This window comes from Vipera ursinii (assembly GCF_947247035.1).
Source record: "Vipera ursinii genome assembly, chromosome: 2".
In the NCBI taxonomy this organism is placed as follows: domain Eukaryota; kingdom Metazoa; phylum Chordata; class Lepidosauria; order Squamata; family Viperidae; genus Vipera; species Vipera ursinii.
The window spans coordinates 126,042,125-126,052,396 of record NC_139513.1 but is presented as its reverse complement, the minus strand read 5'-3'; the positions used below and the strand labels follow the sequence as shown (position 1 = coordinate 126,052,396).

General features: G+C 49.5%; 1 protein-coding gene across 1 annotated transcript; it reads left to right on the top strand.

Moving 5' to 3' along the window:
* Positions 1 to 1,844: 1,844 nt before the first annotated feature.
* On the top strand, positions 1,845 to 9,667 carry CBX4 (chromobox 4). Its single transcript, XM_083355729.1, has 5 exons — positions 1,845 to 2,014; positions 2,127 to 2,170; positions 3,189 to 3,254; positions 6,341 to 6,407; positions 7,317 to 9,667. Exons 1-5 carry the CDS (start codon positions 1,946 to 1,948, stop codon positions 8,676 to 8,678), a joined length of 1,608 nt encoding a protein of 535 aa, XP_083211855.1. The 5' UTR covers positions 1,845 to 1,945; the 3' UTR covers positions 8,679 to 9,667.
* The last annotated feature ends 605 nt before the right edge of the window (positions 9,668 to 10,272 follow it).

The following is a 10,272-nucleotide window of genomic DNA, read 5'->3' as shown; positions in this document are numbered from 1 at the left end:
AAGGAATTTCTGGACTCTGTGTAGACTCCACCTGACCTCAGACCCGACGCTGTTCCGCAACTCCTCTTGACACGTAGCAATCAGATCTTTGAAAAGAATTGGCCTGCGCCCTTTCCAGAATCAATGCAATCTTGAGTGCGTGCGCCTTTTGTGGTGGGTTGGGTGTGTGTGAAATAAATAGCTAGATTCCTGTTCGCATTGCCCACAGAACTGACTCCATTTTTCATCAAATTATATAGGTCTCTGTCATAGAACCACCATTTAGCTAAATTATTCTCCAAAGTTATTCCGGCAGAAAGGGGCATATCTGGGACCCTCCGTTTTCCCACTGCTAGCCTAGAGATGGAGCTTTCTCCTGGTATCTCTGTTATGCTGATTGTCCCGTCTTTAGTAGCAGAATTGCTCCACAGTACCCTAAAAAGTCTTCCCTTAGTCTTTGCCTAACTTCCGGGAGGACAATTTCGGCTCTTCACCACCAACACATCTGTGTTGATCGCTCTTAAAATCTATGCCGATTTTTGGAAAAATAGGTGGAATGCCCACCACCACCCCACCACCCCGCAATCCCAGATTGCTGTTTTCCGTTTCTCATAGCCTCCCCCCCCTCACATCAACAGCTGATTGGCTTCCCTGGTCTCTCTCGACCGAACTCAGGCAGTTATCTTTCTCCTACGCGCTGCATTCCTGCGTCTTCCGCGGGATCAGGACCCGGGGACTAATGCAACCTTTGCATCAACGCAGGCGCCCATCTCTGCCTCCTTGGCATCCTGCCCGTTCTCCGCCTTTCCAGCTTCTCTCCCTCACCTTCCACTCCACTTCCTAGAGATCGTCACACCCCTCTTTCGACTTCTTTTTCCCCTCTCCCGCCCCTGTGCGCGCGGCGCCAGTTAAGGTGGCCGAGCTGCACTAATCAGGTATGATAGTCGAAGAGATACTCCTGATGTTTAAGGAAATGAAAGCCCGGGGGACTCTTTTGAAGGAGATCGCAGCTAGACAAATTGTTTTAGGCATGTATCAGAAATTAACCCGGATTTAAAGATCAGCGATGGAATCCCGCCGAGAACTCGAAAAAATTGTTGACTCTCAAAAGGGAAGGTGAAGTGTCAGAAAGCCTACACAAAGGACTTCGCATTTTCCAAGTTAACCCCAAAGCCCGCAATCTGTCCCGGGACTAGCCCCTAAAGTTACCAGATCTTCAATCCAAACACTCATCACCGTCAGTCACCCAAAAAGTTCTTCTCCCGTGGCAGAAGGACTCCGTGGCAAGGGAAAGTAAAACACAGAAATGACATAATGAGGTGCTCTTTGGGCTTCTGCGGATGATCCTCTCCCGACAGCGCCACACTGAAGCACCCCTGAAATAGGGGGCCAATCCTTCAGTTAACTTTTCGTCCTCCTGGTTGGTCCGTGGCGTTGAAAATCAGGGGTTCAGGGCTGCACCACGCGGTAAGACCAGAGAGAGGGCCGGAGGGTGATCTCCATGGCCCTGGCGCTGGTATTACTTCGGGACTGTATTCGATCCTAGCATTGTCTGCATTGAAACACTTCGAAACATTACGGGCGGGGGAGGGGACGGAGGGTAGTTTGCTGAGCAACGGAGCAGCCAAATCTTTGCTAACACGCATACACACCGTCGCTTGCAAAAGGGAAGGGGGGGGGAGGTAAAGGCACTCCTCCCTCAAGTCCTCTCCCTTTCCACTTTTTCCAGCCCTCGAAAGCGCCGAGCCAATGGTCTAGCCGCGTTCCTCTTTGACAGGCAGCGAGGTCCCCTCCTCCTCTGACGTCCCCAACAGGATTTGCATGAGTTGCGCTGCTGCGAAAGGCTGCAGCTCAGTCGTCTGGAAAGGCGAAGTGAACGGCGGGGAAGGCTCGTCTGTCTGCAGGACGCAAGCCCCGGTTCCCCTCCTCCGGATCGCGTCCCCCCTGAGAAAACAAATCTACAAAAATGGAGCTGCCGGCGGTGGGGGAGCATGTCTTCGCGGTGGAAAGCATCGAAAAGCAGCGAATCCGGAAGGTAAGCGACCAGCCAGTCTTGAAGCTCAAGGCTGGAATCTGGAGAACAGCCGAAGGGTTAGCCTTCCAGAGATCTCTCCGGATCCTGACATTTTTTTATCCTTCTCTTGCAGGGCCGAGCGGAGTATCTCGTCAAATGGAGGGGATGGTCTTCCAAGTAAGTCTCGTGAGGGGAATCGGGCAGTGTAAGAACCCGGTGTCCTTAACGCGGGCTCCAGTGTCTGACCCAACCCCCGCGAATATTCTGCCACGCTCCAGAAACCCGAAAAGTGCCTCCGTTTTTATGCATGGGTTAAAAAGGGAAAGCTCATTAATTGGGAAGGCGGCAGAATAGAAAGAGGCGGCCGGGGGGGGGGTGTGCAGAGCCAGCAGCTTCAGGGGAGGAAGGCAAGGCGGACTGATGTGCAGCAGTTGCAGAAAATGGCTCCTTTCCCTTGGAAAGCAGGCTCCATATTGCAGAACCGAGCAGCCCCGGAGATCGGGGGAAGGGGGGGGAGAGGGAGGAGAAAACCCATTTTAAAAAAAACACCCATGCGTGAAATCCTTAAATCCACTCGGGATGAAGAGGGCGGCGAAAGGCGATCACTGTCACCAGGTTCCTATCCTGCTGGCCGTGAAACTGCACATTTAGTCTGAGCAACCCTCCGCTCTGCTACTTCTGCTGGATCAAAGGAGCTGCAAATGAACCTTTCAGGGACATGGAGTTGGGGGGGGGGGTGTTTGAAGTCTGAAATGACGAAGCCCATCGAGAAGGGTAAAGGGGCCGTCAGACTTAGAAATAGCGGAGGGAGGGATAAGCCTCGGAGTCCTTTTGGCCGGCTCCCTGAGGGAATCGGCGGGGCTTTGAACCCCGTTCTCTATAATATGCATGGAATTCCTCTGGAATAATAACTGCACTAAATAAACAGATCGGCATAACCTCCCTCCCGCCACCCAACCCATCCCCCCCCCCTGCTCGGGTTAGCGCCAGTCCTGAATGCGCACTTTGAAACAGGTCCTAGAAAATGGGGAGGGAGGCGGTGGCTATTGCAGCCAGTTTTTTAAAATGGCCCCACCGCACAGAGGGGGATAGCTGCGAATAAGGGCTAACCTTCCCAAATCGTGCTCTCTGAATAGCTAAGCTATTGTTAATCTTTAAAATATACCAACAATGCCACGTTTTCTTCTTTTGCAAGGTATAACACGTGGGAGCCGGAGGAAAATATCCTGGATCCCAGGCTGCTGATCGCTTTTCAAAACAGGTGAGTTGCACGCCTCGCCGTGGGAACTTGGGGTTGCTGACACGGGGGAAGTCTGCCCCGATCGGGCTTCTTCGGAGGAGAGGGCAAGCCTCCGTACATTTTATCCCTGCAGCAGGGGACGAAGGAGCCGGCGGCTGTGGAAGAAAAGTGCCCCCCCCCCGATTTCGGCTGCAGGGCAGGTCGGCGGGAGCGTGGCAGCCTTGTGCAAAGTCGCGCTGCCCGTTACGGAACTTCATTTTTTTTAAGCCCTGCTTCGCTGCGCGGCGGGACTTCCTTTGCAGCGCGAAAGTTCCCTGGCTGAAGCTGGTTGCTGGCTTGCGGCGCCTGCACGTGACGGAAGGGAGCGGCGGCGGGTATTGCGCCGCCTGCGCCCGGACGCTTCTGCGCTTGGCAGTTTTTTTTTTTTTGTTTTTTTGGCCAAGCCTGCCGGGGAGGAATCGCGACCGCAAAAGTGCCCGCGCGAGAGGGCCCCTCGGCCCGTCTCGGTGGCAGCTCGCAAAATGCGGAGCGGGCGGGGCCTGGGGTGGCCTAGGCCAGGGGTCGGCAACCTCGGCTCTTTTATGACTCGTGGACTTCAACTCCCAGAATTCCTGAGCCAGCTATGCTGGCTCAGGAATTCTGGGAGTTGAAGTCCACGAGTCATAAAAGAGCCGAGGTTGCCGACCCCTGGCCTAGCGAAGGTTGAAGGGCTGGGATGCAAGAAAAAAAATGGGGGGGGGAACCCGCCCCGCGCCGCCGTCCTTGGCTGCGCGCGCCTGCTTTCCTGCAGGATCTTGACCCGCGAGGCAAAAGTGTCATCTTCAGGCCTTGAGGAAGAGGCGGCGACGGTCCTCTTGCTCTTCTCGCCTTTTTTCCCAGCTCCTAAAATGCTGCCCGTTGCCAGAGCCCCTTCGGAACGTTCCGGAACCCCCTCTCCTGCTGGGAGGCTCCGAACTAACCTCTAGCTCAGGGGTCTTCAAACTTGGCCCCTTTTATGACTTGTGGACTTCAGCTCCCAGAATTCCTCAGCTGGCTGAGGAATTCTGGGAGCTGAAGTCCACAAGTCATAAAAGGGCCAAGTTTTGAAGACCCCTGCGTCTGGCTCTTGCAAAGCATTAAACACGGGGGGGCGTCGGGAACCGTTAGGCCCTCAAAGTTGCAGAGGGCGAGGAGAAAACGGCAGCCCCTTGTAGGTGGTGGCTTGGTCTCCCGCCTCTCGTTTGTGTGCGGCTGTCACCAGTCGCGGTAAGCGAAAGGCCGCACCTGGTCGGGGAGACGACCTTCCCTCTCCTTGTTAGGGTCGACAATTTGGTTAATTTGCCGTTAAGCAAACCGGAAGGGGGAAGCAGAATCCCCTCCCTTCGTGTTGCCAGCGAATGGGCGGCCTCTGAGGCTGCGGTGTGGAGAAGCGCCTTATCATGTGAATCCTAATGAGGTGATTAGCATCCCGTGCAGCGTCTGCTTCCTACTGCAGGCTCCCTGGCAGTGTTGGGTGGGAAGTTGGGTGCTTGTTGCTGATAGTTCCTATAGCACTTGGCGGCCTGTTCTTCTGGGCCAAAGCTTATCTGGTTTGCCCTTTCCTGCAATCTATTGCATATTGCTGTGGTACAAAATCTGGATTGTCTTTTGGAGCTTGCCTGCTTCAGGGTACCACCGGTCAGAGAATGTCGGCTGGTGACCCCCAGGGGGAGAGCATGCACCAATCCTTTGGAACCGCTTACCGGCTGAACCCCGGATGCCCCCCCCCCCCCCGACCTTCGCTCCTTCCAGCGTGATCTAAAAACTTATCTATTCGAACAAGCCGGCCTGGCCTGATGGATTTGGGTTTTAACATTATTTTAACTAACCACCTACATTGGGCACAATCATTTAACTTTAAATCTTGTATTCTTATTTTTATTGCCCTGTACACCGCCCTGAGTTCTTTGGGAGAAGGGCGGTATATAAATCAAATAAATAAATAAATAAATAAATAAATATGGCATTCTTGAGTACTGTTACCCTTAATGTGACCCAACTTTCACTGATTTCAAAAATAAGTACTGGTTTGTTCTTGAATGGGAGACCACCAAAATACAGTTTTGGAATTAGAGGAATGCCTCCAGTGACAAAGAGTGAATGGGGCAAAGCAATGGAAGTGAAAAATTGTTTTGCATATTCTAAATAGTTTAATGTGGCTGGAAGCAGCTGTGTTTTCCAGTAGATTTGAAGGGCTGACTTGCACATCTTAAGCATCTTTTGCTTTCAAAGAAAGCTGGTTGTTTGGCTGAGAACAAACATAGCTGAAGCTGTGGAAGAATATGGTGGGACTTACTTTTGAGGAGATTTGTAAAGCAGCAGTATCAGTAAACTCAGAATTGGGTGGCAGGTTCGGATTCAAATTTTTAACAAAACAGTAGCCAGTTTATAAATCAAGGTGCAAAGGTCTTCAGAAGAAGTTCTGGTTTTCAGCTCAATTGAAATTTGAGCAGATAGATGAATGGTTTGCAGGAAATGAAGATAGCTGAAATCTAAACTGGTTCTTTTGGTTGTCTGAGCAGCACTGGTGACATTCTGGGACGGAGAAGTTTTCAGACTTGCCTGTGTCTTCATAGATCTTCAAAGACTTTTTTTTTGTCTTGGTGATTTATGTTTGTAGTGTGCATGCTTGTAGTTCATTCCTGTGTCTTGATGTATGAAATAACGCATACCCCATCCCCATCTTGGCTTTTCCACTTGCTGATCTGCCCATTTAATATGTGCTGTATGAAAATAAATAATTGCCCCTCCCTCCCTGCTTATTTCTGGATGTCATTGCTCTCTATAGCACAGGCCCTTGAGAGAGCCATGCTTACTGACTGGTATTCATTCCTCTGACCTTTCAGTGTTTTCTCCTGTTTCCTGTAGTCTCTTCCTGCTGCTCTGTTATAAACACTCAGGGCGGTCCCATGTGTCTCTCCTTAAAAGGCACTTTGATTCAGTGACGCGCTTATTCCTAGGAAGTCTGCCTAGGATCCTCATTTTCATCTTGTGTCTGTATTAAATAGCATGGTAGAGGTCCAATATGCTTCTGAGCTCAAGCATTTCTAATTGTATCTTTGATGATTTTTTAAAAAATGTTTCTGCAGGGAGAGGCAAGAGCAACTTATGGGATACCGCAAGCGAGGACCAAAACCAAAGCCACTGGTAGTTCAGGTAAATTCAGTTAATTGTGCTGCTTTTTTTTTCATTGGAGTAAAATGAAATAATCTATACTAAAAGTGAAAGTACGGTAATTGACTCCTGAAGATAGAATCTTGCTGAAAACGCTGACCTGTTTTTGTTTCTTTTCTTTTCTTTCTTTTTTTTAAGAGAGGCTTTGTTGGTGACTAGTTTGTTTTCCTTCACTTAATTAATATTCCCTTCCTTTTCTAGTGCCTATCCCAAGGGGGAGTATTTCATCTTGATTTCATCATGTTCTCAGAGACCCATGTGCACGCTTGCCTTGTTAACTATAAATGCCTTAGGAAGCCCTGTTCTACCCATTCTTCCTCTTTTTTCAGACAGCACACTTTCTAACAATGGCTTCAGAAGGCCTCAAGGCCAGTTCAAACTCTAACATGGCACAAGATTCATCAGGCTTGGGCTGAATCTTGAAAGTCCATAACTGTGTCTTCCAGATTTAAAAGGTTACTTGGAAGCAGCAGAAAGAAGCTGGTTGGCTACAACTCACTGGCTTGCCTTCTCTAGAATAAATGCTTCCAGTTAGGAAAGATGATGCCTAGCTGGGGGTCTAAGGATTAGCAAAGCAAAGGGCCAAGGAACAACTGGCCAGAGAAAAGGCATGCAGCTGGAATGGGTAGGATGTTTTGTTCTGGCTCCTGCTTTTCTTTGGCTTGCCACATATGCTGCAGTTTTTTGCCTCTGTGTTCAAAGGGGCGATTGAGTGAAAGAATGCCTTATTTCCTCCTGTCTCCTATATAGCTTTGTCTGGGGAAAGTCAGAGCAAGAGCATCCCTTTATCATGACTTCGAAAAGTGTTCTGAGCTGCCAAGCCAGATGCTTGTTTTGACCAGGTTCCAGAAGCTTCTTTGAAATTCCTAATATATTTTTCCCCTCTTACAGCTGCCATCTTTTGCACGTCGCTCTAATATCCTCACCGGCCTGCAGGACCCAGCCGTGGAGAACAGGCCCAAGCTGGATCTCAGCAGCTCAGGCAAAAGTCAGCAGCATCAGTACGAACTCAACAGCAAGAAGCACCACCAGTATCAGCCCAACAGCAAGGAGAGCAGCGTCAAACACCAGTCGCACAGTAAAGGGAAGTACTACTATCAGCTGAACAGCAAAAAGCACCACCACTATCAGCCGGACCCCAAGATGTATGAACCTCACTACCAGCCTAACAACAAGGAGCCACAGCAAGGACAGGCCTGCTTGGATCATAGCAAAAGCCCATTAATGTCCCAGTCAGACAAGTGGTCCCATGGCTCCACAAAGAGTTTGCTGAACCCTGTCAAGAGCTTGAGTGGGGTTGAAGGAAAGAACGGGGCAGAGGAGAACCTCTCCAGTGGCACAGGGCCGCCAGCAGCTTCTCCCCGGGAGGGCGTGACCAGCAACGGCATTGGTGGCAAAATGAAAATTGTGAAGAACAAAAATAAGAATGGACGCATTGTGATTGTCATGAGCAAGTATATGGAGAATGGCATGCAGGCGGTAAAGATTAAATCTGGAGAGGCCCCGAAGAAGCGGGTAGCTGAGGAGAGGACTACTAAGAGAGGGTCTGAGGAAAGGCAGGAGTCCTGGAAAAAGCCCGGGGAGGAGAGGTGGCTGAGTAGTGGTCTCAGAGGGAAAGCTGGCACAGAGGCCAGTCAGCTTCCTTCTGAGATAGCAAGCAGCCCTTCCAAGACAGTGGCCTCCAGCCAAGAGCTGCCTGTTCCTGAGCAGCAGCCTCTGCAGCTGACCACCAAGCCCAGCCTGGTTCCCTGGACCCTGGATTCCAGCCAGCAGGAGCAGATCTCCCCTACCCCAGGACTAAGCCTTTCACCCAGTTACGGTGGCTCCCGGAAACGCTGCCTTTCTGAGCCCCACGGAGACAAGGAGAGTGGCAAGAAGCGCCTCACTTCCCGGAGCATCAGTGCCCCCACCTGCCTAAACTCTCCGGCCCCGGAAAAACTCGAGTCCCCGGCCTTTCCCACCTCTCAGCCCGAGGTCATCCTGTTGGACTCTGACTTAGACGAGCCCATAGACTTGCGGTGCGCCAAGGCTCGAGGGGACAGAGAGCTTGGCCTAGTGCAGGTGAAGCCGGAGATTGTGCCGGTGTCACCAGAACAGTCGGGGCCAGAGCCGGAGAAGCAGGTAGAGCATTTTGAAGTGGAGGAGGAAGAGGAGCCCGTGCAGGAATTCAAGCCTTTTTTTGGGAATATAATCATTACAGATGTGACTGCCAACTGCCTGACAGTAACCTTTAAGGAATATGTGACATTGTGAGGAGTTAGGGGCAAGCTCCTCCTCCTGCCTCTCTCCCTTGGCAGCCTGACTCCTCCCTTAAGATACCGCTCTATCCTGAGAAACTCTTTGGCGCTGCGGAGCAGCAGCAAAGAGTAGGTCCTCTCGAGATCAAACATACGTACTTTGCTGCCTGGAAGAAGGGAGGGTTAGGATGCAAGGCTTCCCCTTGGCCTTCAGGACTCTGAGGGTTTACCGCAAGGCGCTCTTGGCCTGCTAGAGTCTTGGGCATCAGGGGTGCCGGCTCCCCAGATAACTCACGGGAGAAGAGTTCTATAGTATTATATTTTAACAGTGCTAACTTGTTCAGTGGTTCATGCTCCCGTTTGTATGTGGTGTTGCTAAAAATGTATTGTTTGAACTGAAGGCAGGCCTCCCCAGGTGGGTCATGCAATTATATTTATTTGTAGGTATTTATATAATGAAATATAAAAAGCCTAGATTTATGGAGTTCCCTAGATTTCCCTATATATATATATATATATATATATATATAATTATATTAAATACATATATATTATATATATATAAAAAACTATATCAAAATATTTTCTTTCCTTCCCTTTTTAAAAGCCACTTCTCTTTTATTTCTTTGCTCCTTGTTTTCATGAAACTGCAGGACCATCATTCATACACACACGGAGAGAGAGGTTTCTAACTCCGTGTGCAACCCCCACCCCCACTCCCAAATAATCTAAAGCTATTATAGAAATTGCTGCTACTAGAAATGTCTAAACTATAAGCTTCCAATTATTATGAATTGCTTGAATGTAAATATTAAATGGTAATATGTGGAAAGTGCATTTGATGTTCTGCAGCTGGCCTAGGCCAGGATGGCAAAGGCTAGCTGTGAAGCAGGAGGGCCGCAGCCCCTGACAGGCACCTTGGTGCCTTCAGAAACCAGAGGGTGGAGGAAGGTAAACTCTGTGTCATGCAGTCATTACAAAGGTCTATAAACCTTTCCAAAAATGGCAGGTGGTGTGAGTCCTTTTATTGATACTTTGGGGATCCTGAGGTCTGGCTGCAACACAGGCAGTTCAGGTGGCCAACCTGGTTGCTTGCTTTTCAGATGCAGGCAAGAGAGACTCGTGGTAATAACCTTGTGGTGCCGTAAATGGGACTTCATGACATCCGAAGTTCTCAAAAGCTGGACTTGCAAATGATAGGTTTTGCTTTGCAATGCTTTCTGAAACAGTGCAGGAAAGAGGGAGGAGCCACACACATTTGTTATCACCAAACTGGTTACATAATGGGCTGGAGCATGCCATTATCTTGATCGTGTAATAGAAAACATTGGTATCTTCTTAAGAAGTCATTTTAATATCCTAAGGAACCTTAAATATAATGAGTCATTGTGATTAAATCATAGTAAAAGGAATGATTTAATATGAATGCAGTAGGTGCTCTGCCCTATAAGGTTGGGGTGTGTGCAGGAAGGGTGAATTTTACATAGATAGCATTTACCAAATCATTCTAACTAGTTTTCCAACTATAGTCAAGTCAGCTTTTGCCTAACCTTGCATGTCATGCAGAGATAAAGAACATGGCACAGTTAGCGGGTGGCAGTAGCAACAGC